The 27,724-nt window shown below is 50.1% G+C and overlaps 1 protein-coding gene across 1 annotated transcript in view; it reads right to left on the reverse strand.

Annotated features, from left to right (window-relative positions):
- Positions 1-7,504: 7,504 nt before the first annotated feature.
- LOC132588808 (methanethiol oxidase-like) overlaps positions 7,505-27,724 on the reverse strand; it is a 46,007-nt gene continuing 25,787 nt past the window's right edge. The window contains exons 8-10 of the mRNA XM_060261260.1: positions 18,021-18,113; positions 8,042-8,160; positions 7,505-7,679 (exon numbers count right to left, since the gene is read on the reverse strand). Coding sequence (XP_060117243.1) covers positions 7,517-7,679; positions 8,042-8,160; positions 18,021-18,113 — 375 coding nt within the window. The 3' untranslated portion in view covers positions 7,505-7,516. The remainder of the gene's footprint in view (positions 7,680-8,041; positions 8,161-18,020; positions 18,114-27,724) is intronic.

Raw genomic sequence — 27,724 nt, forward strand, 5'->3', positions numbered from 1 at the left:
CCTTCCCCCATAACAGACACCCTGTGAGGTGGGTGGGGCTGAGAGAGCTCTTACGGCAGATGCCTTTTCAAAGACAACTCTGTGAGAACTATGGCTGACCCAAGGCCATTCCAGCAGCTGTAAGCGGAGGAGTGTGGAATCAAACCCGGTTCTCCCAGATAAGAGTCCGCGCACTTCACCACTACACGAAACCACTACACCAAACTGGAAAGGTAATTGTAAGCCACTTGGAGACTCCTCAAGGTTGAGAAAAGCAGGTAATAACTAAGTTTTAAAAAGAAGAAGACTATAAATTGTTGTTTTAATAGTTAAGGGTACCTTTAAATATTTGCATTTTAAGTAAATAACACTGGCGGGGGTCAAGTAACAGGGGAAGGGGTGGGTAGAAAGTAATATATGGGGTAGATAAAAGAAGTTTTTAAAGATGTAAGATATAGATTTATTACCATATCTTACCAATAAAATTGTTTTAATTAAGGTTGAGAAAAGCAGGGTACAAAAACTTTTTATCCTTTTCCAGCAGATTATGAAGGTTCAATCAGCCTCGGTCACTGTCCCCCCCACCGCTTGTAAAACGGGCCCCTTCTTACCTTTACTGGACATCTGTGGGCGGGATCCTTTCACGGTCTGGGATCCTTTCACGGTCTGGGATCCCTTCACTGTCTGGTATCCCTTCCCAGGCTGTGATACCTTCACAGTCCACTGATACGTAGACATCTCTGCAGTCTGGGCTCGTTCGTTTGGCAGCAGAAAGATGCTCGTTGTCGTCCGCGCGTCTCTGAAGGCATCTTATATACATGAGTTGGGAGGGAGCGAGGGAGAAGGCGTGGCTCCTATTTTTGGAAAAAAATCAACAACTCAGGCTCTGAAGAAAAGAGCTGAGCAGAGATTGGTGCTCACCAACGCAGACTCTTTTAAGCTGCAGAATCTTGTGAACAAAAATTCTGCTTTGTGAGCTACCGGCATTAAAGTTGTAAGCAACTGCAGAAATTAGTTAGCTCCGGGGCCATTTTTCCTGAGCTGAGCTGGGTTCTGACCAGTCAACTTTCCTCTTCTTAATGCACTTATAAATGGTGCTAATATTGTACAGGTGATGCACAGAGGGGAAACGGTTGGTACCGATTGGTACTTTCAAAGGATGTTGCACATGCCAGCCTACATTGTGTACATTGTCTAAGTCGCCCTGAGCCTGCTTTTGCGGGGAGGGCGAGATATAAATTGAATAAAATAAATAAATTGCAAGCCCTCACAGAGCTAGAGTTGCCAACCTCCAGGTGAGGCCAGGAGCTCTCCCAGAATCACCATTGATCTCCAGACCACATAAATCAACAAATCTATTATTTATTTAAAGTTTTCGTTTCATTCTCTTGCAGAAAACGGCTGCTTGGGAAGGTGGACTGCGTGGCATTATACCTGACCAAAGCCCCTCTCTCTTTAAACCCCACTTTCCCAGGCTCCACCCTCAAATCTCCAGGTATTTCTGAACCTGGAGTCGGCAACCCTATCCAGGCCAGCTGAAACTTTTCAGAGCCAGCTTGTCTTCAGTTGGAACTAGCAAGGTCTTTGTGGAAGGGGAGCAGCTTTTGTGAGTCACTGATCACTCCTCCAGTATCCAAAGAACTGAGGAATAATTCATGACAACTCCATCCGCTGCTACAAATTTCATAGAATCATAGAGTTGGAAGGGATCTCCAGGGTCATCTAGTCCAACCTTTGCACAACACAGGAAACTCACAAATACCTCCCCCTAAATTCAAAGGATCTTCACTGCTGTCAGATGGTCATCTAGCCTCTGTTGAAAACCCTCCAGGGAAGGAGAGCCCACCACCTCCCAAGAAGGAAGCCTGTTCCACTGAGGAACCGCTCTAAGGGTCAAGAAGTTCTTCCTCGTGTTGAGCCGGAAACTCTTCTGATTTAATTTCAACCCACTGGTTCTGGTCCTGCCTTCCGGGGCCACAGAAAACAATTCCACCCCATCCTTTGAAGGATTTGAAGATGGTGATTTTAACACCTCTCAGCCGCCTCCTCTCCAGGCTAAACATGCCCAGCTCCTTCAACCTTTCCTCATAGGACTTGGTCTCCAGACCCCTCACCATCTTTGTCACCCTCCTCTGGGCCTGTTCCAGCTTGTCTATATCCTAAATGTGGTGCCCAAAACTGAACACAAGACTCCAGGTGAGGTCTTACCAGAGCAGAGCAAAGCGATACCATCACATCACGTGATCTGGACACTATGCTTCTGTTGATGCAGCCCAAAACTGCATTTGCCTTTTTAGCCACCGCTTCACACTGCTGACTCGTGTTCAGCGTATGGTTGCATATTTGGTTAGTCTTGAAGGTGCTCCTGAATTTGGGTTGCCAAGTCCAACTCAAGAAATATCTGGGGACCTAGGGGGTGGAGCCAGGAGACATTGGGGGTGGAGCCAGGAGCAAGGCTGTGACAAGCACGACTGAACTCCAAAGGGAGTTCTGGCCATCGCATTTAAAGGGACAGCACAACTTTTAAATGCCTTCCCTCCACTGGAAACAATGAAGGATAGGGGCACCTTCTTTTGGGGCTTATAGAATTGGACCCCCTGGTGCTTGCACAGGGAACTACTTTTACCTTTATCTCAAAAAACAGCCCTCCCAGAGCCGCAGATACCTGTGGATCAATACTCCATTATACCCCATGGGAATTGGCCTCCACAGGGAATAATAGAGTGCCCAGCAGACATTTCCCTCCCCTCCCCCACTTTCTGATGACCCTGAAGCGGGGGAAGGGCCCCCAAACCAGGGGATCCCCTGCCCCCACCTGGGGATTGGCAACCCTATACATCAGGGCTGTGTGACCTAATATGCAAAAAAAAAGCCGTGCATTTCTTCACAGAGACCCAGCGAGATTTTTGGGATGTAAGCTAAGAGGGCACACCAGTAATTCTGAAACTCTAACTTCCAGCCAAATGCACCAAGAAGTGGCTTTTGGGCCATCCCTCGTTACACCAGTTTGGCACAGTGGTTAAGTGCGCGGACTCTTATCTGGGAGGACCGGGTTTGATTCCACACTCCTCCACTTGCACCTGCTGGAATGGCCTTGGGTCAGCCATAGCTCTTGTAGTTGTCGTCCTTGAAAGGGCAGCTTCTGGGAGAACCCTCTCAGCCCCATCAAACTCTTAGGGTGTCTGTTGTGGGGGAGGAAGATAAAGGAGATTGTGAGCTGCTCAGAGACTCTGAAATTCAATGTGGCCAAGTGCAAAGTAATGCACATTGGGGCCAAAAATCCCAGCTACAAATACAACTTGATGGGGTGTGAACTGGCAGAGACTGACCAAGAGAGAGATCTTGGGGTCGTGGTAGATAACTCACTGAAAATGTCAAGACAGTGTGTGATTGCAATAAAAAAGGCCAACGCCATGCTGGAATTATTAGGAAGGGAATTGAAAACAAATCAGCCAGTATCATAATGCCCCTGTATAAATCGATGGTGTGGTCTCATTTGGAGTACTGTGTGCAGTTCTGGTTGCCGCCCCTCAAAAAGGATATTATAGCATTGGAAAAAGTCCAGAAAAGGGCAACTAGAATGATTAAAGGTTTGGAACACTTTCCCTATGAAGAAACGTTAAAACGCTTGGGGCTCTTTAGCTTGGAGAAACGTCAACTGCGGGGTGACATGATAGAAGTTTACAAGATTATGAATGGGATGGAGAAAGGAGAAAGAAGGACTTTCCTCCCTTTCGCACAATACAAGAACTCGTGGGCATTCAATGAAATTGCTGATCAGTTGGGTTAGAACAGATAAAAGGAAGTCCTTCTTCACCCAAAGGGTGATTAATATGTGGAATTCACTGCCACAGGAGGTGGTGGCAGCTACAAGCACAGCCAGCTTCAAGAGGGGTTTGGATAAAAATATGGAGCAGAGGTCCATCAGTGGCTATTAGCCACAGTATATTACTGGAACTGTCTGGGGCAGTGATGCTCTGTATTCTTGGAGCTTGGCGGGGGGGAGGGCAAAGTGGAAGGGCTTCTAGCCCCACTTGTGAACCTCCTGATGGCATCTGGTTTTTTTGGCCACTGTGTGCCACAGAGTGTTGGACTGGACGGACCAGTGGCCAATATGGCTTCTCTTCTGTTCTAATGTCTGGGGCAGTGATGCTCTGTATTCTTGGTTCTTTGTGGGGGAGGGAACGGTGGGAGGGCTTCTAGTGCCCTGGTCCCACTGATGGACCTCATGATGGCACTTGGGTTTTTTGGCCACTGTGTGACAGAGAGTGTTGGACTGGATGGGTCATTGGCCTGATCCAACATGGCTTCTCTTATGTTCTTATGTGACACAGAGTGTTGGACTGGAGGGACCATTGGCCTGATTCAACATGGCTTCTCTTGTGTTCTTGTGTGACACACAGTGTTGGACTGGATGGGTCATTGGCCTGATCCAACATGGCTTCTCTTATGTTCTTATGTGACACACAGTGTTGGACTGGATGGGTCATTGGCCTGATCCAACATGGCTTCTCTTATGTGACACAGAGTGTTGGACTGGAGGGACCATTGGCCTGATTCAACATGGCTTCTCTTGTGTTCTTGTGTGACACACAGTGTTGGACTGGATGGGTCATTGGCCTGATTCAACATGGCTTCTCTTATGTTCTTATGTGACACACAGTGTTGGACTGGATGGGTCATTGGCCTGATCCAACATGGCTTCTCTTATGTTCTTATGTGACACAGAGTGTTGGACTGGAGGGACCATTGGCCTGATTCAACATGGCTTCTCTTGTGTTCTTGTGTGACACACAGTGTTGGACTGGATGGGTCATTGGCCTGATTCAACATGGCTTCTCTTATGTTCTTATGTGACACACAGTGTTGGACTGGATGGGTCATTGGCCTGATCCAACATGGCTTCTCTTATGTTCTTATGTGACACAGAGTGTTGGACTGGATGTGCCATTGGCCTGATCCAACATGGCTTCTCTTATGTTCTAATTCAGAGTGGAGGGTGGGATATAAATCCAATATCTTCTTCAGCTGGCCCACAGCCCCGGTTTTTTTAGCAAGTCAGCCCACATGAGGGCAGAAGCCTCTGTGGAGTCATGCTGATTAATTAAGGAGGAGAAATTTAATTAATCCTTTTTTTTTCTGGCTTTGCTCCAGCATTGAGAAGAATCACTTGTTGCTGCCAGGAATCAAGGGGACCACATCACACTGAAGAAGCAGCCGTCATGAAAACAAACCGTCGGAGGAAGAGGCGAGGAATTGCCTGTGATCTTTTTATTAAAAAACAAGAACGCCTTTGGGGCAACAGAACCGTTCTCATGAGAAATGTCATTTTTCCTGAGGTGCAAAAAACCTTTGAAGGAAAACTAGCAACGGTGTCAGATTTTTCTGACTCTTTCTTCGAAGCTCTAACCCCTCCCGTCCTCTCCCCCAGCCAAATTCTGAAATTCAATGTGGCCAAGTGCTGGAGACCAAGAAGCCCTAGGAGGAATAATGGAGAATTGATCCGCGGGTATCTGGGGCTCGGGGGGGGGGGTGCTGTATTTTGAGGAAGAAGCACCTCAGAGACTTCAAGAGAGGCATCCTGTCCTCCCCACCCCCTGGAACCTTCCCAAATCCCTCAGCCTTTCCTCCTAGGGTTTCTTGGTCTCCAGGCCCCTGATCAACCTTGTTTCAGAGGAGATCCGGGAAATTACAGGCCAGTCAGTCTGACTTCAATACCGGGAAAGTTGGTAGAAAGCATTATCAAGGACAGAATGAGTAGGCACATTGATGAACACGGGTTATTGAGGAAGACTCAGCATGGGTTCTGCAAGGGAAGATCTTGCCTCACTAACCTGTTACATTTCTTTGAGGGGGTGAACAAACATGTGGACAAAGGAGACCCCATAGATGTTATTTACCTTGACCGTTTTTTAGCCTCTGGCTGACACATTTGTTGTCTCAGCTCAGGAAAAATGGCCCCAGAACAAGCTCATTGATGCAGGAGCTCACAACTTTAATGCCAGTAGATCACAAAGTAGAATTTTTGCTCCCAAGACTCCACAGCTTAGAGCAGGGGTGTCAAACTCAATTATTATGAGGGACAGTTCTGACATAAATGAGACCTTGTTGGGCTGAGTCTTGTTGGGTGGGGCCGGGCCATGTTGAGGTAAGCCATCTGTGTACCATTTTTAAGATTAGACAGCAGAGATATAAGCTTTATAAAGGTCACAAACACAATTAACTATTTTTTCTTAAACAAAACTTAAAACATGCTTAAAATGTTAGCACGTTGGTTTTAAAGGTGATTTCTTTTGTATTTCTCCCATGGGATCCAGGTAACTGGGAAAAGGAAGTTCTGGCTTTTTCCTTCCTTCCCCAGGAGACTGATGGGGGAGGAGCCCCAGCCAACCAAAGGAAGAGTGGCTTGGTTCAGTAGCTCTGCTGTGTGATTGAGAGAGCCTGGAAAAACAAGCTCTGCTCCCCCCCCCCTTTACTCCTGGAGAAACCTCAGCCAATGGAGAAAATAGAGGTTTTGCTCTGTAGCTTCTGTACGATTGAGCAAGCCATGCAAAGCAAGCTGTGATGCAGAAGGGAGAAAGACAGAGGGAGAAGGAAGCAGATGACAGCCAGTTGCTCAGGGGCCTGATAGGAGCCCTCCGAGGGCCTGATTCGGCCCCCGTGCCGCATGTTTGACACCCCTGGTTTAGAGGGAGGATTGCTTGTGATCTGGATGAGGGGTGGGCTTTCCTAAAACGAGAGCTCTTGCAAGCTCAAGCCATCACTGTTCCGACGAGAAGGAAACGTGGAAGGGGATTTGAATAAAGCCAATGTGGGTGAGCAGAGAATTCTGAGATGTGCTAAAGGAAAAAATGGAAATCTTCACGAAACAGAGGCAGGGACTTACCTCAAAAGAAGAGTATCTGCGGTTGCTAGACATTTGCATACGTAAGAAGACATCACAGATTTTCGTAATTCTGAATGAAATATCTTTATTGCAGCTTAGTAATTTGGTCATGAGCTTTATTGCTTTTGTTGATGGACACCCTTCAAGTGGGGCCCGGAGGTCTCCCAGAATTGCAAACTCTCTCCACGCTACGGAGATCAGTTCCCCTTGAAGGAAACAGCAGCTTGAGTGGACAGACTCTATGGTATACCATGAAGCCTGGGAGGAACAGAAGTCCTAGAGCGACGTCACATCTCTGCTGAGCCTCCTCCCCTCTCCAATCTCCACAATCCCTAGGCTCCACCCCCAAATCTCCAGGAATTTCACAGCCCACAGTTGGCAACCCTAGTATGCTAATATGTCACAAGCAGGGCTTTTTGGTAGAAAAAGCCCAGCAGAAACTCATTTGCATATTAGGCCACACCCCCTGATGCCAAGGCAGCCGGAACTGCGTTCCTGCTCAATAAAAAAAACCCGGTCACAAGTCAGCACAAATGTACATTTTAAAAAACAAACCGATGAGTTGAGAAGAACCCCTAAGCCGCTGAGCGCATGCCTTCTCCAGAGCGCTTTCCCAAAGCTAGCGTTGGACTTGGCCCACATACTCTCCAACTATTCCCAGATATCTGAGGTGCAGTCTCCCCCGGGGTAACGCATCTCGTGAGCCCGGGCAGGCCCGCAGGGTTCCTTCCCGAAATCGACCAGGAAGTCTTCGTTCACGCACAGACCTCCGTGTTCCGTGTCCACATCGATCTGCAGCATGACGGAGCCCTCCCTGACGAAGGAAAGAAACAGAGACCGGGTAAACAAGAGGTGAATGAAGAAGGGAGAGGGCTGGCCGCAGGAAGAGAAGTTGACTGCAGATTTATACCCTGCCCTTCTCTCTGAATCAGAGACTCAGAGCGGCTCACAATCTCCTATATCTTCTCCCCCCACAACAGACACTCTGTGAGGTGGGTGGGGCTGGAGAGGGCTCTCACAGCAGCTGCCCATTCAAGGACAACCTCCGCCAGAGCTATGGCTGACCCAAGGCCATTCCAGCAGCTGCAAGTGGAGGGGTGGGGAATCAAACCCGGTTCTCCCAGATAAGAGTCCACGCACTTAACCACTACGCCAAACTGGGGGAAGGTTTCGTACCTGACCAAATCGGGGTAAAACTGCTTATCCCAAGGAGTGTACAGACTGTTGGTGCAGTAAAGCCTCTTGCCGTCCAAGCTGAGCTGAAGCATTTGGGGTCCCCCGTAGACTTTTCTTGCCTAAAGAACATGGGAGACAGGAGGGAAGGTGAACAGATGCAGATGGCAAAAAGTTGGAAAGGCTGTGTGGCACGAGTTCGGCTCTTAGGGCCTAAGAACAGAAGAGAAGCCATGTTGGATCAGGCCTGTGGCCCCTCCAGTCCAACACTCTGTGTCACATAAGAACATAAGAGAAGCCATGTTGGATCAGGCCTGTGGCCCCTCCAGTCCAACACTCTGTGTCACATAAGAACATAAGAGAAGCCCTGTTGGATCAGGCCAGTGGCCCCTCCAGTCCAACACTCTGTGTCACATAAGAACATAAGAGAAGCTCTGTTGGATCAGGCCAGTGGCCCATCCAGTCCAACACTCTGGGTCACATAAGAACATAAGAGAAGCACTGTTGGGTCAGGCCAATGGCCCATCCAGTCCAACGCTCTGTGTCACATAAGAACATAAGAGAAGCCCTGTTGGATCAGGCCTGTGGCCCCTCCAGTCCAACACTCTGTGTCACATAAGAAAAACAGGTTGCTTACCTGTAACTGATGATCTTCGAGTGGTCATCTGTGCAGTCACACACATGGGTCTTGCCGCAGGCAATGAATCCATTCCTCGGAGTTCCAATAGCTCGCCTATAGCGCTTTTGGCGCGCTCCCCTCCCGCCCTGGGGAGCAGGCAGCGACAGCGCATGCCTGGAGCGGGGGGGGAGCGCCCATTCCACTCAGTTTCTTCCAGCCGCCGCTGACATAAACACAGTACAGAGTTAGATAACCATCACAGGAAGCCAGCAGCGGGGAAGGCTGGGTGGGCGTGTGTGACTGCACAGATGACCACTCGAAGATCATCAGTTACAGGTAAGCAACCTGTTTATCTTCTTCGTGGTCTCTGTGCAGTCCCACACATGGGTGACTAGCCAGCTGAGTAACCTGGAGGAGGGTGCTGGTAAAAGAAGATAGTTAGTCACATAAGAAAACAGATCATAGTCGAAGACCTAGAAGCAGAAGCCAAAAACACTCACCATACTTCAGTGGAAGATGGATCGGAGGACTGCTTGGCCGAAGGAGGCGTCTCGTCTCGCACGAACGTCCAAAGCATAATGGGAGACGAACGTGGAAGGAGAGGACCACGATGCAGCCGCACAGATGTCCTCTAGAGAGACGCCCTGTAGAAAGGCCGAAGACGTCGAGACCGCTCTAGTAGAGTGGGCCTTAAGGCCTTCGGGAGGAGGCTGTTTAGCCAGTTCGTAACACAACCTGATGGCACTAACTACCCATTTAGAAAGTCTCTGGGTAGAGATTTTGTGTCCTTTGCGTGGTTTGCCGTAGGCCACAAACAGGTTAGGGTCCTTACGGAAAGGTTGTGTGCGATCCAGATAGAAGGCTAACGCCCTTCTGACGTCCAGTGAATGCAGCGATCGCTGTCCCTGGTCGGATGGGTTGGGGAAAAACGTTGGTAGCGAAGTGGAAGTAGATAGATGAAACTTGGAGACAACTTTAGGGAGGAATGTAGGATCTGGTCGTAAGACAACCTTGTCCCTATGAAAGATGGTGTAGGGAGGGTCAAATCGGAAGGCACATAAGTCACTTGCCCGCTTACCAGAGGTAAGGGCTATTAGCAATGCTGTCTTCCAGGAAAGAAGATTGAGCTGTATTGTCGCCATGGGTTCAAAGGGTGCCTTCATGAGACAGGAAAGAACAAGGGATAAACTCCACGTTGGGACGAACGGTTTAACAGGTGGATGCAGGTGCAGCATTCCCTTAAGGAAGGATTTAGATAAGGGGTGAGAGAAGACCGTCCTGCCATCGATAGTGTCATGGAATGCCGAGATGGCGGAGAGGTGTACTTTAAGTGAAGAGTAGCAGAGGCCTGATTTCTGCAGGGATAAGAGATAATCTAGGATCAGGTTTAGAGGTGTTACTTCAGGTGTTAGGTGATAGGGTGCAACGAAGGAACAAAAGCGCTTCCATTTGCGTTGGTACGAAAGTCTGGTGGAAGGCTTCCTTGCGTTGAGAAGGATATTGGTCACTTCTGTGGAGAAGCAGGCGAGTGTATTCTCCAAGCAGTGAGGGCCAGAACCCGAGGGTTGTGATGAAGTACCTGGCCGTTCGCCTGCGATAGGAGGTCTCCCACGACCGGGAGGCGTCGGTAAGTGTGTTGTGACATTTGCAGCAGTCTGGTGAACCATGGTTGCCGTGGCCACCACGGTGCGATAAGGATGCAGTCCGTGCCATCCCGTGCGACCTTTGTCAAAACTCGTGTCAGTAGGGGGGTTGGCGGAAAAATGTAGTGGAGGGGACCCCTCCAGAGATGTAGGAAGGCATCGTTGCCCTTCCTGCAGTAGAAGCGACGACATTTGGCATTGTCCCTGGAGGCAAAGACGTCCACCTTGGGAGTACCGAAGCAGGTGAAGATCCGACGAAGGTATGTCAGATTGATGGACCATTCGTGGTCGTCTATGCGTAGCCTGCTTAGTGAGTCGGCCAGCACATTCTCCACACCTGGGAGGTGGATGGCGGTCATGTGGATGTTGTGTTTGATACACCATTCCCAGAGCAGTATGGCTATGCGGCACAGTCGAAGAGATCTGGTGCCTCCCTGCTTGTTCACATAGAAGACTGTTGCCATATTGTCTGTGGAGATCTGGATATGGCGACCCCCGATAAGAGGGAGGAAGGATTGGAGAGCTCTGTGTACCGCAATTAGTTCTAAGCAGTTTATGTGGAGGGTCCTCTCCTGAGGAGTCCAGAGACCTCTGACAGTCTTGCCTTCTAAGTGGGCTCCCCATCCCCACATGGAGGCGTCTGTTGTCACGGTAGCCGTTGGAGTAGTTGGTAGGAACGGCATGCCCTCGAGGAGGTTCTCGAGGATGGTCCACCAGGTGAGAGAAGGAAGGACTCTCTCGGGGACGGTGAGCAGGGTGCTCTGAGGTTGCACCTGAGGACGGTAGGCACGTACGAACCAGAGCTGAAGTGGTCTCATTCGTAGTCTGGCGAAGAGGAGAACTGCTGTAGTAGCGGCCATCAGACCCAGAAGGCGTTGAATAGTTAGGGCCGATTGGGTGGGATGTAGCTGGACCAGCCTGGCAAGGCTGATGATTGTCATAGCACGGTCTTCTGGGAGGAAGGCACGGTGTATAGAGGTGCGGAGATGGGCCCCTATGAAGTTGAGATGTTGAGTGGGGGTGAAGTGAGATTTGGTGACATTCACCCTCAGGCCAAGAGACGCCAGGAGGAGAAGGGCTGCGTGGAGATTGGCCTCGAGCTGATCTGGAGTTGGTGCAATGAGGAGCCAATCGTCTATGTAAGGGAAGACTGTGATGTTGCGGAGTCGAAGAGCAGCTGCCACCACCGCCATGCACTTTGTAAACACCCTGGGTGCTGTGGAAAGGCCGAATGGTAGGGAGACGTACTGAAAATGATGTTGGCCCATCGCAAACCGGAGATATCTGCGATGCTGAGGTCGGATAGTCACATGGAAGTAAGCGTCCTGAAGATCTAGGGAAGCCATCCAGGAATTCTTTGGAATGAGGGGCAAGATGGACTGCAGCGAGATCATTCTGAATTTCCTGTACTCGATGAATTTGTTCAGCTTCCGAAGATCTAGAATAGGACGCTTGCCTCCATCCCTCTTGGGGACCAGGAAGTATCTTGAGTAGAACCCCGTTCCCCGATGTTGGGGGGGAACAGGTTCTATGGCTTTTTTCTGGAGCAAGTCCAGAATCTCCTGATGGAGGTGATGGGATGGGGGGGTAGCGACAAAGTAGTGGTGGCGAGGTAGCGAAGCGAACTCTATTGCGTACCCCAGGCGTACGATGGTGAGTACCCAGGAGTCGGTTGTAATTGAACTCCAAGTCTTGTAGAAAGGGGAGAGACATGTGTGGTAAGGTGACTGTATGGGGAAGTCAAAGAGACTGCTTGGTAGGGGGGGACGATTTTTTAGACTGCTGAGAGCGCTGCCTTTGCTGGAAAGAAGGCTTTTGTTGCGCAGGTCTTCTCTTCCAATATTCGGCCTGCTTAGGAGAACGCTGGCGTCTTTGGAAAGATGGTTTCCAAGGTTGTTTGCGAGTGAAGGGTTGCGTAGGTGGTTGAGATACTCCCAGGCGCTTGGCCCTTTTACGACCATCGTCAACGGAAGACAAGACCTCATCAGTGGAAGCATGAAAGAGGCCCAGGCCGTCGAAGGGAAGATCCTCTATCTTCTGCTTGATGTCGGGTTGAAGATTGGTGGATCTTAGCCAAGCATGACGACGCAAGGCAACTGAGGAAGCGAAGACCCGGGAGGAACAGGAGACCGCATGGCGAATTGAATTAATCTGTTGTTTGGAGACCCTGGAGAGCTCAGAAACCAGGGCTGATGCTGTTCTCTGAGAGGAATCAGGAAGCGAAGGTATCAGTGGTGTGAATTGGTTCGCCAGATTAAAAGTATAAGCGGCGAAATAAGCTAGATAATTGTTAAGCTTCGAGTTGGTGGAAGCAAGTGTGAAGATTTTCCGTGCCAAGGTGTCTAATTTCCTCCCTTCACGATCTGGAGGCGTGGGATGTCTGGAGGGTTTGGTCTTCATGGCAGAATGAACAATAATAGAGTTCGGAGCCGGATGTGAGGCGAGGAACTTAGCGTCGGGGGCATGGACTCGATAGAGGGAGTCCAGCCTCTTTGAAGTGGGGGGTACGGAGGCAGGTTTGTCCCAAGTCTCCTGAAGACCCTCCAAGTGCACCGGTAACATTGGAAGCAAGGACCCGGGCGGAAAGTCCGACTGCACCAAGTCATGTACCATGTCCGACACTTTGGGGGAGTCCGCCTGGAGAGGTATTTTCAGTGCCTCCGCCATCGAAGTAATTAGGTTGAGGTACGCCTTGGATGCATCCGACGGAGAGAGCCGGAGCTGTTGTGCGGGGTCGGAAGGGATAGATGGAGAGTGGTCTTCCGAATCCGAAGAGGCTGGGGACTCCCTACCCGAGGAAGATCCCGCCGTGGAGGGAGAGGGTGGATGAACGATCGGTTCCGAGATGGGAGCTGCAGGCTCCGAGGTCTTGGGAGGAGACCGAAGTCGAGAATCCGGGGCCACGGATACAGTGGCAGAAGCGGTGCGGGGTTTGGCCACGTCTCGGTACCGAGGGTGCTCCCGTTGTTGACGCGAGGAGCCAGCCTCTTGCTCAGATGATAGAAGGCGGTTAAGGAGTCTGGGTGAGTACTCGAAATGGCTTCGAGGGTCACGAAGTCGAGAAGGGCGGTCGAAGTGGAGTTGAGGTGAGTCCTCGCGTCGGGTTGGGCGTGCGTAACGAGGCCGAGGCGAACCGCCATAACGGATCCGTGGAGTAGCGGGATCACGATGGTAGTAAGAGCCTGAGTCCTGATATCTGTGATGGACGTCCCAATCGGAGTGCGAACCGGAATGGTGACGAGACCGACCCTGTCGAGGTGAGGGCGATCTGGAGAGGGGAGAGTATTCATATCGCCGTCTGGAGTAGTAGTCTTGCTGTTCAAAGTAGATAGAGGAACCGGAGTCGTGGCGGCTGCGCGGAGAGCGTGATCGGATTCGAATCCGATGGGAGGAGACTTGAGTTGCCGATTCACGGTACAGCGGAGAGAGTGCAACGTCGTGGAAGGAGTCAGGACGCAAAGATGGGCGTAGATAGGTCTGTGTCGGGTCGGTGGTGCGGTCGGGTTCGAGGATCTCAGAAGGAACCACGCTATGCACTGAAGGTGATCGCGATCGAATCGGAATCACCTCCACGGCCGTGGAGGTGTGAGGTGTAAGCCGAGGCATGTCGGTGATGACGTCAACCGGGGTCGACAATTCGGACGGCAGAAGTGGTTGAGTCGAAGTCGATGGAGCAGTCGAGGCCATGGTGTTATGGGGCTTTATGGGCGCCGAGTCCGCCGATTCGGAATGGCGAGCCGATTCGGAATGGTGAGGTTTCTTCGGCGCCGAATCCGAGTGTCGAGGCTTCTTAGGCGCCGACTCCGATTCGGAATGACGCAGCTTTTTCGAAGATTTATGGCCGGTTTCGGCGTGCTTCGAAGGTCGTTTCCCGGACTTGTGCGTCTTTTGAGACTGAGGCGCGGCCGGGGAAGCCGAATCTCCCGCTCGAGGTGGGGGAGGCGGCGAGTCGGAGGTGGGCATAGCCCGCAAGGAGCGTTCTAAGAGGAAGGCCTGTAGTCGTGCAGCGCGGTTTTTGCGTGCCTGCTTGCCGAAGTTCGCACAATGCGGGCAAGCGTCGACTCGATGGCCTTCCCCGAGGCAGAAAAGGCAGTGACTGTGGCCGTCTGTGGTGGGGATTTTAGCCCCACAGTGCCTACACTTTTTAAAGGTAACCTTCCCTTCCATACGCCCCGGACGGTGGGGGGGGGGGGGAGGGAGGGAGGGAACGGTTGGAAAAGGAAAAGAAAAGCGCAGAAACGGTGTATATATATATATATATTTTTTTTTTTTTCTTTTTCAGGACGAAAAAAGGGGACAGAGAAACGATACCAGATAAAGCGGAGAGTGAAGTCCAAAAAGGAGATGAGCTGAGGAGAAGACGAGCTAAGGAAGAGCGCAGCGAGGAAGGTGTTGTCCGGGCGGCGGAAAGGAAGAAACTGAGTGGAATGGGCGCTCCCCCCCCGCTCCAGGCATGCGCTGTCGCTGCCTGCTCCCCAGGGCGGGAGGGGAGCGCGCCAAAAGCGCTATAGGCGAGCTATTGGAACTCCGAGGAATGGATTCATTGCCTGCGGCAAGACCCATGTGTGTGACTGCACAGAGACCACGAAGAAGATCATAAGAGAAGCCCTGTTGGATCAGGCCTGTGGCCCCTCCAGTCCAACACTCTGTGTCACATAAGAACATAAGAGAAGCTCTGTTGGATCAGGCCAGTGGCCCATCCAGTCCAACACTCTGGGTCACATAAGAACATAAGAGAAGCACTGTTGGGTCAGGCCAATGGCCCATCCAGTCCAACGCTCTGTGTCACATAAGAACATAAGAGAAGCCCTGTTGGATCAGGCCTGTGGCCCCTCCAGTCCAACACTCTGTGTCACATAAGAACATAAGAGAAGCCCTGTTGGATCAGGCCTGTGGCCCATCCAGTCCAACACTCTGTGTCACATAAGAACAGAAGAGAAGCCCTGTTGGATCAGGCCAGTGGCCCCTCCAGTCCAACACTCTGTGTCACATAAGAACAGAAGAGAAGCCCTGTTGGATCAGGCCTGTGGCCCCTCCAGTCCAACACTCTGTGTCACATAAGAACATAAGAGAAGCCCTGTTGGATCAGGCCAGTGGCCCCTCCAGTCCAACACTCTGTGTCACATAAGAACATAAGAGAAGCCCTGTTGGATCAGGCCAGTGGCCCCTCCAGTCCAACACTCTGTGTCACATAAGAACATAAGAGAAGCCCTGTTGGATCAGGCCTGTGGCCCCTCCAGTCCAACACTCTGTGTCACATAAGAACAGAAGAGAAGCCATGTTGGATCAGGCCAGTGGCCCCTCCAGTCCAACACTCTGTGTCTCATTAGAACATAAGAGAAGCCCTGTTGGATCAGGCCAGTGGCCCACCCAGTCCAACACTTTGTGTCACATAAGAACAGAAGAGAAGCCATGTTGGATCATGCCAGTGGCCCCTCCAGTCCAACACTTTGTGTCACATAAGAACAGAAGAGAAGCCATGTTGGATCAGGCCAGTGGCCCACCCAGTCCAACACTCTGTGTCACAGTGGCCAAATAAAGCAGGTTCCAGCAAAACGTCCACTTGTGGGGCACGACACTAGAAGCCCTCCCACTGTTGTCCCTCCCAAGCACCAAGAACACAGAGCATAACTTGCCCCAGACAGAGAATTCCAACAATATGCTGTGGCTAAGAGCCACTGTTGGACCTCTGCTCCATATTTTTATCTAACCCCCTCTTGAAGCTGGCTATGCTTGTGGCCGACACCACCTCCTGTGGCAGTGAATTCCACATGTTAATCACCCTTTGGGTGAAGAAGTACCTCCTTTTATCCGTTCTAACCCAACTGCTCAGCAATTTCATTGAATGCCCACGAGTTCTTGTATTGTGAGAAAGGGAGAAAAGTACTTCTTTCTCTACTTTCTCCATCCCAGGCATAATCTTGTCAACCTCTATCATGTCACCTCGCAGTCGACGTTTCTCCAAGCTAAAGAGCCCCAAGCGTTTTAACTTTTCTTCCTAGGGAAAGTGTTCCAAACCCTTGAAGTATTCTAGTTGCCCTTTTCCCAGTGCTATAATATCTTTTTGAGGTGTGGTGACCAGAATTGTACACAGTACTCCAAAGGAGACCTGCTGGAATTGCTGGTACTGTGAGGTTCGGGCGATGCAGCCAACACCAGCAACTGAGTTGGGAGGGGCTTCTCGGCGAAACAGTGCGGATTCTGGGGCCCAAGCCAGTTTAGGATACAAATAGCCCATCAAGGAGGATGGCCTGATCTGGATAGCCTAGACTGGCCCAATCTTATCAGATCTTGGAAGCTAAACTGGGTCAGTTTTGGCTGGTACTTGGATGGGAGGCCTCTAAGGAATGCCAGGCTCATGGCTAAGAGACAGACAATGGGAAACCGCCTCTGAATGTCTCTTGTCTTCAAAACCCTCTGCGGTCGCCAAAGATCAGGTTTGACATAAGGGCAAAACCAAAACGAGGAGATGCGACTTTTGAGGCGAGAGTTCTTGCCCAGGACCTAAGATCACAGAGAGAGGCCATCTTGACCATCTCAGAGACTAAAGTAGCTCTAGTGGTGGGTCAAGGAGACGGGGCCTTTTTGGTGGCGGCCCTACGATTCTGGAATAACCCTCCTAGGGAGATGTTATATATGAAAGTCAATATGTTATCAATGGTGTTCCCTTAGAGCCTGAAGGGCTGAGCTTGGGGACTTGGGAACAATGGTCAGTAGGATCCAAATCCAAACTGCCCTTCCTCAATCACAGGCCCCCAGCTGGTTTGAATGACCCAATCACGTGCTAGTGCGGAAACCCAGTGTTGTATATAGTTGGCCCAGTGAGCCCCATTCTAGTTAGTGCAGCCACCTCCCATGCTGTACTCAATAAAGAGCTTCTTATCACTTCCACCTCGCCTCTTCAGTGCCTAAGAACCCACTATATTCTAGGACGTATGCCTGGCACATGGCCCTTTCAGCCTTTAGGAGGCAGGTGAAAACAGTTGTCTTCATGATAGCATCTGATTTGTTGAAATTCTTCTGCCTCCCCCACAACATAATTCCAAGGGCAATTCTGGTAACGGTTGGTTTTAGTTTGTAATTTGTGTGCATTTCATTGTTTTGTTTGGGGTTTTTCTGCACTGTAAACCACCTTGAGATTCAGGAACGTTACGTAGAGTAGGGAGGTGTCTAACAACTATTTTCAATAAATAAACAGAAAGCCTTCGACAACCCATCCTCTTCTTCATTTGAGGCAGCTGAGGACACGTTAAGAATGAGGATGGGGTGGGTGGGGGGGAGTATTGCCTGCCCAGTCTTGAGTTGCCAGCCTCCAGGTGGTGCCTGGAGTCTTCCCAAAGATCTCTACAGAGACCAGTTCTCTTGGAGACGGCTGCTTATCGTGCTGAGGTCCCTCCCCTCCCCACACCCCACTCCCCTCAGTCTTCACCCCCAAATCTCCAGGAATTTCCCAAACCAGAGTCGGTAACCTTACCACCCAGCCAGTGTTTCCCTCTAAGCTGAGTTAGCCATGAGCCAGCTCACAGCTTCTTACCCTCCAGCTCACACATTTTGGTCTTCCCTCAGGAAGGATGACCCCAGAGCACACGGATTGACGCAGTCGCTCGCAACTTTGATCCCAGGAGCTCACAAAGTAGAATTTTTGCTCACAAGACTCTGCAGCTTAGAGGGAACGCTGCACCCAGCCTCCACTCTCCCCCTCCGTTTGCAATTTACTCACTTGGATCATGAAAGGATCAGGTTGGCAGTTCAGCTCCAGATCTTCAAGGACCGTGACCACCCCGTCTTTTTGGATGCTGCCGCCCACAAACACCTGTGTGCACACAAAGATCCCCCCCACCCCAAAAGAGAAAGGATCGGTCAGATGGAAGAGCCAGTGGGTCAGAGGGGCTGTAAGAACATAAGAGAGGCCATGTTGGATCAGGCCAATGACCCATCCAGTACAACACTCTGTGTCACATAAGAACATAAGAGAAGACCTGTTGGATCAGGCCAATGGCTCCTCCAGTCCAACACTCTGTGTCACATAAGAACATAAGAGAAGACCTGTTGGATCAGGCCAATGGCTCCTCCAGTACAACACTCTGTGTCACATAAGAACATAAGAGAAGACCTGTTGGATCAGGCCAATGGCCCCTCCAGTCCAACACTCTGTGTCACTTAAGAACATAAGAGGAGCCCTGTTGGATCAGGCCAATGACCCATCCAGTCCAACACTCTGTCTCACACAGTAGCCAAACACAAACACACACACACACACTGTGGCTAATAGCCACTGATGGACCTCTGCTCCATATTTTTATCTAACCCCCTCTTGAAGCTGGCTATGCTTGTAGCCGCCACCACCTCCTGTAGCAGTGAATTCCACATGTTAATCACCCTTTGGGTGAAGAAGGACTTCCTTCTATCCGTTTTACCCTGACTGCTCAGCAATGTCATTGAATGCCCACGAGTTCTTGTATTGTGAGATAGGGAGAAAAGGACTTCTTTCTCTACCTTCTCCATCCCATGCATAATCTTGTAAACCTCTATCATGTCACCCCGAAGTCGACGTTTCTCCAAGCTAAAGAGCCCCAAGCGTTTCAACCTTTCTTCCTAGGGAAAGTGTTCCAACCCTTTAATCATTCTAGTTGACCTTTTCTGGACTTTTTCCAGTGCTATAATATCCCTTCTGGGGGGTGGGGGGGTGGGCTCCCTCTGGGTATCCTACCCCCCCCCCCCAGGGAAAGTGTATGCGCAATACATAGCCTCTCCTCTCCCGGTGTAGTGAACGCCGCGTGGTCACTGTCTGGCTATGCCTGGCAGATGGTCACTGCAATGGCCTCTCCTGCATTACTGCATCCGTAGCAACACCTTCTCGCTGGTCCCCCCCGTTTTTCACAGAGTTTGCCACGCCATGTTGCGACCGAATTGTCCGGCGGTATAACCGGATGGGCAGGCTGGGCCCACCAACCTCGCCAGCCTAAGAGAAGGAAAACTCTAACATCAAACCCGGGCAGATAGAGCTCGTTAATGTAACACCTACCACCTGGAGGACTCGCTGCCGGCGTCCCGGCTTACTGGGCCATGGCAGATGACCCCCAGGTGAAAGGGTGGAGCCAGTACCGCGCACACTGGGCTTCACCTAAAAAATTCCTCTGCGCAGGCCTGAAGGGCATATCCACATACACAACCCACAACGCATCAAGTCCTGCAGCGATGGGCAAGGGGCGAAACGGCAGGTGGAAGGTGCCACTGGAAGCCGCAGTCCCGATCCTGCATGTAGGCGGTTCAGGGTATTGGTCGCCTGATGCTAACCCGGAGACGAAAGCATTTTTCGGCAGCACCCTGAACGACCAAGCAGCCTTATCTAGGGACAGCACTGCTTGCTCCACACGGAGAGGGGCCTAGAAAAGGTGGCCTAAACAAAGCTCGTCTCCTCCACCCCAGTTGGCTAGCCGCGGTCAACGGGCATCCTTACTTGCGGTCAAAAAATAACAACAAAGAAAAGGCATGCACCTGCCTCACAAAGTGTGCAAAGACTAAAGCTTGTGTGTTGGAACATCAGAACCATGCTTGACACAGTAGACAGTGGTCGCCCTGAACGACGCTCTGCTCTAGTTGCCCACGAACTTCTCAGGTTGAATATCGACATAGCAGCTCTCAGTGAGGTCCGTTTCCCTGAGGAAGGTAGTCTTCAAGAACACGGTGCTGGCTATACCCTCTACTGGTCCGGTAAGTCAAAGGCTGAGAGCCGCCTTTCTGGCGTTGGCTTCATGGTCAGGAACTCCATTGCCTCCAAACTCGAAAACCTGCCAACAGGTCACTCAGATCGCATCATGTCCATGCGCCTCCCACTTCAAAACAAGCAGCATGCAACACTCTTCAGTGTGTATGCCCCAACCCTTCAAGCAGATCCTGCAGAAAAGAACAAGTTCTATGCGGATCTACACAACCTCGTACGGAAGACCCCTACAGAGGACAAGGTGATCATCCTTGGCGACTTCAATGCCAGAGTAGGTAAAGACTCGGACGCCTGGAAAGGAGTACTTGGCAAACACGGCATTGGCAACTGCAATGACAACGGGCGCCTCCTGCTAGAATTCTGCATGGAGCACCAGCTCACCATCACCAACACTATCTTCCAGCAGAAGAACAGTCTGAAGACAACCTGGATGCACCCACGGTCCAAGCACTGGCACCTTATCGACTACATTCTGGTGCGCCAGAGAGACCTTCAAGATGTCTTACACACCCGAGTAATGCCCAGTGCAGAATGTCATACGGATCATCGTCTTGTACGCTGCAATCTCCGTCTTCACTTTAAACCCACACCCAGGAGAGGAGGTATCCCTCGGAGGAAGTTTCAGGTTGGCAGTCTCCAGTCAGCCAAAGTTAAAGCTGCCTTCCAGGCAAAACTCCAGTCAAGAATTGAGGACCCCAGTTGCCCCACAGACCCTTCTCCAGAAGCACTCTGGGAACACCTAAAAACTACCGTCCTGCAGATCTCTGAAGAAGTCCTCGGGTTCTCCACAAGGAAGAACAAGGACTGGTTTGATGAGAACAATCAAGAGATCCAAGATTTACTGGCGAAAAAGAGATCTGCCTACCAAGCACATCTTGCTCAGCCCTCCTGTCCTGGGAAAAAAGCAACCTTTCGCGCTGTATGTAGCAACCTCCAGTGCAAGCTTCGAGACATTCAGAACGAGTGGTGGACCAAGCTTGCAAGAGAGAACCCAGCTGTGTGCAGACACTGGTGATTTAAGAGGGTTGTACGAAGCCCTGAAGGCAGTATATGGTCCATCATACCAGACTCAGAGTCCCTTGCGTAGTGCAGACGGCCAAGTGCTCCTCACAGACAAGGCATCCATATTGAACCGGTGGTCGGAGTATTTTCAGGTTCTCTTCAGTGCCAACCGCGTAGTTCAAGATTCAGCAATTCACCTCACCCCACTTCAACCAGTGAAAACAGAGTTGGATGAGATCCCCACTCTAGAAGAGACTGTTAAAGCCATCAAGCAACTGAAAAGTGGCAAGGCAGCAGGAGTTGATGGAATTCCACCAGAGATCTGGAAGCATGGGGGCACAGTACTACATAGCTCACTTCACAAAGTACTTGTCACCTGCTGGGAACAAGGCAAATTACCACAGGACTTTCGCGATGCAATCATCATCACCCTATACAAGAACAAAGGGGAAAAGTCAGACTGCTCCAACTACCGGGGGATAACGCTGCTCTCCATCGCAGGCAAAATCCTTGCCAGAATACTCCTGAACAGACTGGTGCCCGCCATTGCAGAAGAACTCCTCCCAGAGAGCCAGTGCGGCTTCAGAGCTAACAGGAGCACCACCGACATGGTATTTGTTCTCAGGCAGCTCCAAGAGAAATGCAGGGAACAGAACAAGGCTCTGTATGTGACTTTTGTCGACCTTACCAAAGCTTTCGATACCGTTAGCAGGAAAGGCCTGTGGCAAATCTTGGAACGTTTAGGATGTCCCCCAAGGTTCCTCAGCATGATCATCCAGCTACACGAAGACCAGCGAGGCCAAGTCAGACACTGCAACGACCTCTCGGAGACCTTCCCAATAGGCACAGGTGTAAAGCAAGGCTGCGTTCTCGCGCCAACTCTCTTTACGATCTTCTTTAGCATGATGCTTCAAAGAGCCGCAGTAGATCTAGATGATGACGATGGTGTCTACATCCGCTATCGCACCGATGGCAGCCTGTTCAACCTGAGGCGACTAAAGGCCCACTCCAAGACAATGGAAAAACTCATCCGAGAGCTACTGTTTGCTGATGATGCTGCACTCGTCTCCCACTCGGTATCAGCTCTGCAGCATATGACGTCCTGCTTTGCAGAGGCTGCCAAGCTATTCGGCCTAGAAGTTAGTCTGAAGAAGACAGAAGTTCTCCACCAGCCTGCACCCCAGGAAGATTATCACCCTCCCTGCATCACTGTGGGTGAATCAATTCTGAAGACAGTCCAGCAGTTCAGCTACCTGGGGTGCATCATCTCCTCAGATGCTAAGATCGACAAGGAGATTGACAACAGGCTGGCAAAGGCAAACCGTGCCTTTGGCCGACTGCACAAAAGAGTGTGGAGCAACAAGCATCTGAAAAAAGGCACAAAGATCAATGTTTACAAAGCGGTTGTGATGACACATCTACGGCTCCGAATCGTGGGTTTTATACCGTCATCACCTGCGACTCCTTGAGCGCTTTCATCAGCGCTGCCTTCGCGCCATCCTCAACATCCACTGGAGTGACTTTGTGACCAACACTGAAGTTCTCAAGCGGGCGGAGGTTACCAGCATCGAGGCACTGCTGTTGAAGATGCAGCTGCGCTGGGCAGGGCATATTTCTAGGATGGAAAACCACCGCCTTCCCAAGATTGCCCTGTATGGCGAACTCTCCACCGGCCATCGAAATAGAGGGGCACCAAAGAAGAGGTACAAGGACTCCTTGAAGAAATCCCTTGGCACCTGTCGCATCAACCATCACCAGTGGTCTGACCTAGCCTCAGATCGCAAAGCATGGAGGCACACCATCCACCAGGCTGTTTCTTCTTTTGAGAACGCACGCATAGCTGGTCTTGAGGACAAAAGGAGATTGAGGAAGAATCGCACTGCTACAGCACCAACCCTAAATCAGACTTTTCCCTGCAGCCACTGTGGCCGGACCTGCCTGTCCCGCATTGGTCTTGTCAGCCACCAGTGAGCCTGCAGCAGACGTGGACTATTGCACCCTTCTTAAATCTTCGTTCGCGAAGCCAAGCCGAGAGAGAGAGAATATCCCTTCTGAGGTGCGGTGACCAGAATTGTACACAGTATTCCAAATGAGGCCGCGCTGTCTGTAAAATGTTGTGATAATCCGTTGCAGAATAGCATATCAATAGTGTCTCGGCACTGGTCCTTTGTAATAGATAAAACTGAACACACTGTAAATCGGGTGTCGAACACATTTGTTATGAGGGCCGGATCTGACATAAGAGAGACCTTGTTGCGCTGCGCCATGTGTATACCTCTTTAAGATTAGGTAGGGGAGATATAAATTTTATAAAGAACACAGACAAACACAAATATATATATTTTAAAAAAGCATAAAACATGCTTAAAATATTAGCACTCATTGGTCTTAAATATTTTTTATTTGTATTTCTCCCATGGGATCCAGGGAACTGGGCAAAGGAAGCTCTGGCTCTTTCCTTCCTCCCCCAAGGACTTTGGAGGGAGGAGCCTCAGCCAATAGAAGAGAGGCTGGGCTCAGTAGCTCTGCTGTGCCTGGCAAAGCAAGCTCTTCCTCCCCCCCCCGTCAGGGAGGAGCCTCAGCCAATGAAGAAAATAAAGGTTTTATTATGTAGTTCTGCTGTGCGATTGAGCAAGCCTTGCAAAGCAAGCTGTGATGCAGAAGGAAGCAAGAGAGAGGGAGAAGGAAGCAGTCGACATCCAGTTGCTCATGGGCCTGATAGGAGCCCTCTGGGGGCCTGATTCGACCCCCAAACTGCATGTTTGACACCCCTGATGTAAATTGTTCTATTCCCTGCACTCCAGAATCTATATTACTGAATTTCTGGCCCCAACAAAACTTTACGCCGTTGAAAGCTGAATTAATTTCATTATTACTCTTAGCAGGGAAAACAGTAATAGCAAAAAGTTGGAAATTTGTTAAAGTCCCAACTGTGACTATTTAATAAAATATGGGTCACGGTTATACAAGATAAAATAACTACTTAGCTCTTATTCAATGAGAATCCCAAATTAGTGGACAATTTTGTTGGAAAATGGTGTGTTTTGATTATGTAAATGGCAACGCTTCAAAAGAATGCATTATGCCCACAAAATATTTCGCCTTTTTTTTGTACTGATCCTATAAGATTACCTGTAGATCCTAAGAAGCAAAAAAGACTTTGTAGCTATTTTGTATTGTTGTTGAAGTTTTATATTAATAAAAAAATTAAGTTTAAAAAATACCAGTTATCCTGGCACCTTGATTCAAGCAGAAAGACGGGGGGTTAAAGGACTGAAATCTTCTGCATTCTCATTGTTTCCCACTTATGTGTGTCAGAACTTGTAACTTTCATATATGATGTTAGCCACACTGACTCCATATTGTAACCCAATACTCCCTGTTTCTTCAGGGTTTTCTCTTTTCCATATGCATTTTGCTCCATCTGGTGGCTGATTCAGTACTGCATCACAGTATGTCTGCCATTTTCCTTACGCTTTAAAACTGCAGGGTAATATGCCACGTGTACAACAATGTCATATCAAATCCACAGGCCCAGGGCTGATCTTTCTAGCACCCCAGGCTGAAATTTGCCCCCCGCCCCGGTAGCATCCGCCTGAATCACATGTAGGTCATATAATCGGCTGCTGTCTGAATACCCGGGGGCAACTCATAAGCAGGAGAGCTGTGTGATCGCGCCAAGCCATTTCCAGCAAGGTGGGTTCCCACCCCAACCCCCCTCTGAGGTGTGCTTGTGTGCTTCTTTGATGGAGCGCGCACACAGGGGCCTTTTTATAAAAAGACAACCCTTTCCGCGCTGGGTCGGTGGTTGAGCCAGACTAGCAGTGTGAACGGGCAACCACTGACCACTGCCAGGATCCTGCTGCTTCCGCAGGGGCTGTCTGAGAGCCCAGAAATGGTTCAATGGAGCGGATTTTTTCGCAACAGGATAAAATCGTGTCAATTTCACAATGTGAAACCAGCCAGAGATTCAGAGAAAAAGGTGGGATATAAATTCAATTTCCTTTTCCTCCTCCTTCCTTTTCTTCCTCTTCTTCTTCCTCCTCCTCTTCTTTTTCTTCCTCCTCTTCTTCTTCTTCCTCTTCCGCCTCCTCTTCTTCTGAAGGAAAACTTTTATTCCGAAACACAGCTTATATCCAGAATACGTGTGCCTATTTAGTGGATTCCTCATATGGATGCCTTGTCTCTATGTTGCCGAAAACTTTGTAAGGACTTTAATTATTGTAACTCTATCACACACTGGTGAGATTATTCAAGAGGACTGCTTTGCCTATTACTAGTAAATGCCATTGTACCTTATTAGTCTTTTGTGATCACAGTTTATTTCATTGAGCTTGACACAGTGAATCACAACAATCCGTCTGTCAAAGTCAGTCTTGTCTACTCAGACTGGCAGCAGCTCTCCAGGGTCTCAGGCGGAGGTCTTTCCCATCCCCACCTGCCTGGTCCTTTAGCTGGAACTGCTGGGGACTCAACCTTCTACATGCCAGGTGGATGCTCTGCGACTGAGCCCTGGGTCTCCCCTTCTTGATGTTACTTTATCCCAGGGCAGGGTGGCCAAACTTGCTTAACGTACATAACGTAAGAACATAAGAGAAGCCATATTGGATCAGGCCAATGGCCCACCCAGTCCAACACTCTGTGTCACATAAGAACGTAAGTGAAGCCATGTTGGATCAGGCCAATGGCCCATCCAGTCCAACACTCTGTGTCACATAAGAACATAAGAGAAGCCATGTTGGATCAGGCCAGTGGCCCATCCAGTCCAACACTCTGTGTCACATAAGAACATAAGAGAAGCCATGTTGGATCAGGCCAGTGGCCCATCCAGTCCAACACTCTGTGTCACATAAGAACATAAGAGAAGCCATGTTGGATCAGGCCAGTGGCCCATCCAGTCCAACACTCTGCGTCACATAAGAACATAAGAGAAGCCCTGTTGGATCAGGCCAATGGCCCATCCAGTCCAACACTCTGTGTCACATAAGAACATAAGAGAAGCCATGTTGGACCAGGCCAATGGCCCCTCCAGTCCAACACTCTGCGTCACATAAGAACATAAGAGAAGCCATGTTGGATCAGGCCAATGGCCCATCCAGTCCAACACTCTGTGTCACATAAGAGAAGCCATGTTGAATCAGGCCAATGGCCCCTCCAGTCCAACACTCTGCGTCACATAAGAACATAAGAGAAGCCATATTGGATCAGGCCAATGGCCCATCCAGTCCAACACTCTGTGTCACATAAGAACATAAGAGAAGCCATGTTGGATCACGCTAATGGCCCATCCAGTCCAACACTCTGTGTCACATAAGAGAAACCATGTTGGATCAGGCCACTGGCCCTTCCAGTCCAACACTCTGTGTCACATAAGAACAGAAGAGAAGCCATGTTGGATCAGGCCAATGGCCCATCCAGTCCAACATTCTGTGTCACATAAGAACATAAGAGAAGCCATGTTGGATCAGGCCAGTGGCCCATCCAGTCCAACATTCTGTGTCACATAAGAACATAAGAGAAGCCATGTTGGATCAGGCCAATGGCCCCTCCAGTCCAACACTCTGTGTCACATAAGAACGTAAGAGAAGCCATGTTGGATCAGGCCAATGGCCCATCCAGTCCAACACTCTGTGTCACATAAGAACATAAGAGAAGCCATGTTGGATCAGGCCAGTGGCCCCTCCAGTCCAACACTCTGTGTCACATAAGAACATAAGAGAAGCCATGTTGGATCAGGCCAGTGGCCCATCCAGTCCAACACTCTGTGTCACATAAGAACATAAGAGAAGCCATGTAGGATCAGGCCAGTGGCCCATCCAGTCCAACACTCTGTGTCACATAAGAACATAAGAGAAGCCACGTTGGATCAGGCCAGTGGCCCATCCAGTCCAACACTCTGTGTCACATAAGAACGTAAGAGAAGCCATGTTGGATCAGGCCAATGGCCCATCCAGTCCAACACTCTGTGTCACATAAGAACATAAGAGAAGCCATGTTGGATCAGGCCAGTGGCCCATCCAGTCCAACACTCTGTGTCACATAAGAACATAAGAGAAGCCACGTTGGATCAGGCCAATGGCCCATCCAGTCCAACACTCTCAGTCACATAAGAACATAAGAGAAGCCACGTTGGATCAGGCCAATGGCCCCTCCAGTCCAACACTCTGAGTCACATAAGAACATAAGAGAAGCCCTGTTGGATCAGGCCAGTGGCCCCTCCAGTCCAACACTCTGTGTCACATAAGAACATAAGAGAAGCCCTGTTGGATCAGGCCAGTGGCCCATCCAGTCCAACACTCTGTGTCACATAAGAACATAAGAGAAGCCCTGTTGGATCAGGCCAATGGCCCATCCAGTCCAACACTCTGTGTCACATAAGAACATAAGAGCAGCCATGTTGGATCAGGCCAATGGCCCATCCAGTCCAACACTCTGTGTCACACAGTGGCCAAAAAACCCAAGTGCCATCAGGAGGTCCACCAGTGGGGCTAGAAACCCTCCCACTGTGCCCCCCCTCCAAAAGTACCAAGAATACAGAGCATCACTACCCCGGACAGAGAGTTCCATTTATATTGTGTGGCTAATAGCCACTGATGGACCTCTGCTCCATATGCTTATCCAATCCCCTCTTGAAGCTGTCTATGCTTGTAGGAAGAGCCACACAGGATAAATCTCAGATGTTTGAGAGCCACAAGACA

Source organism: Heteronotia binoei, chromosome 1 (genome assembly GCF_032191835.1).
Source record: "Heteronotia binoei isolate CCM8104 ecotype False Entrance Well chromosome 1, APGP_CSIRO_Hbin_v1, whole genome shotgun sequence".
In the NCBI taxonomy this organism is placed as follows: Eukaryota; Metazoa; Chordata; class Lepidosauria; order Squamata; family Gekkonidae; genus Heteronotia; species Heteronotia binoei.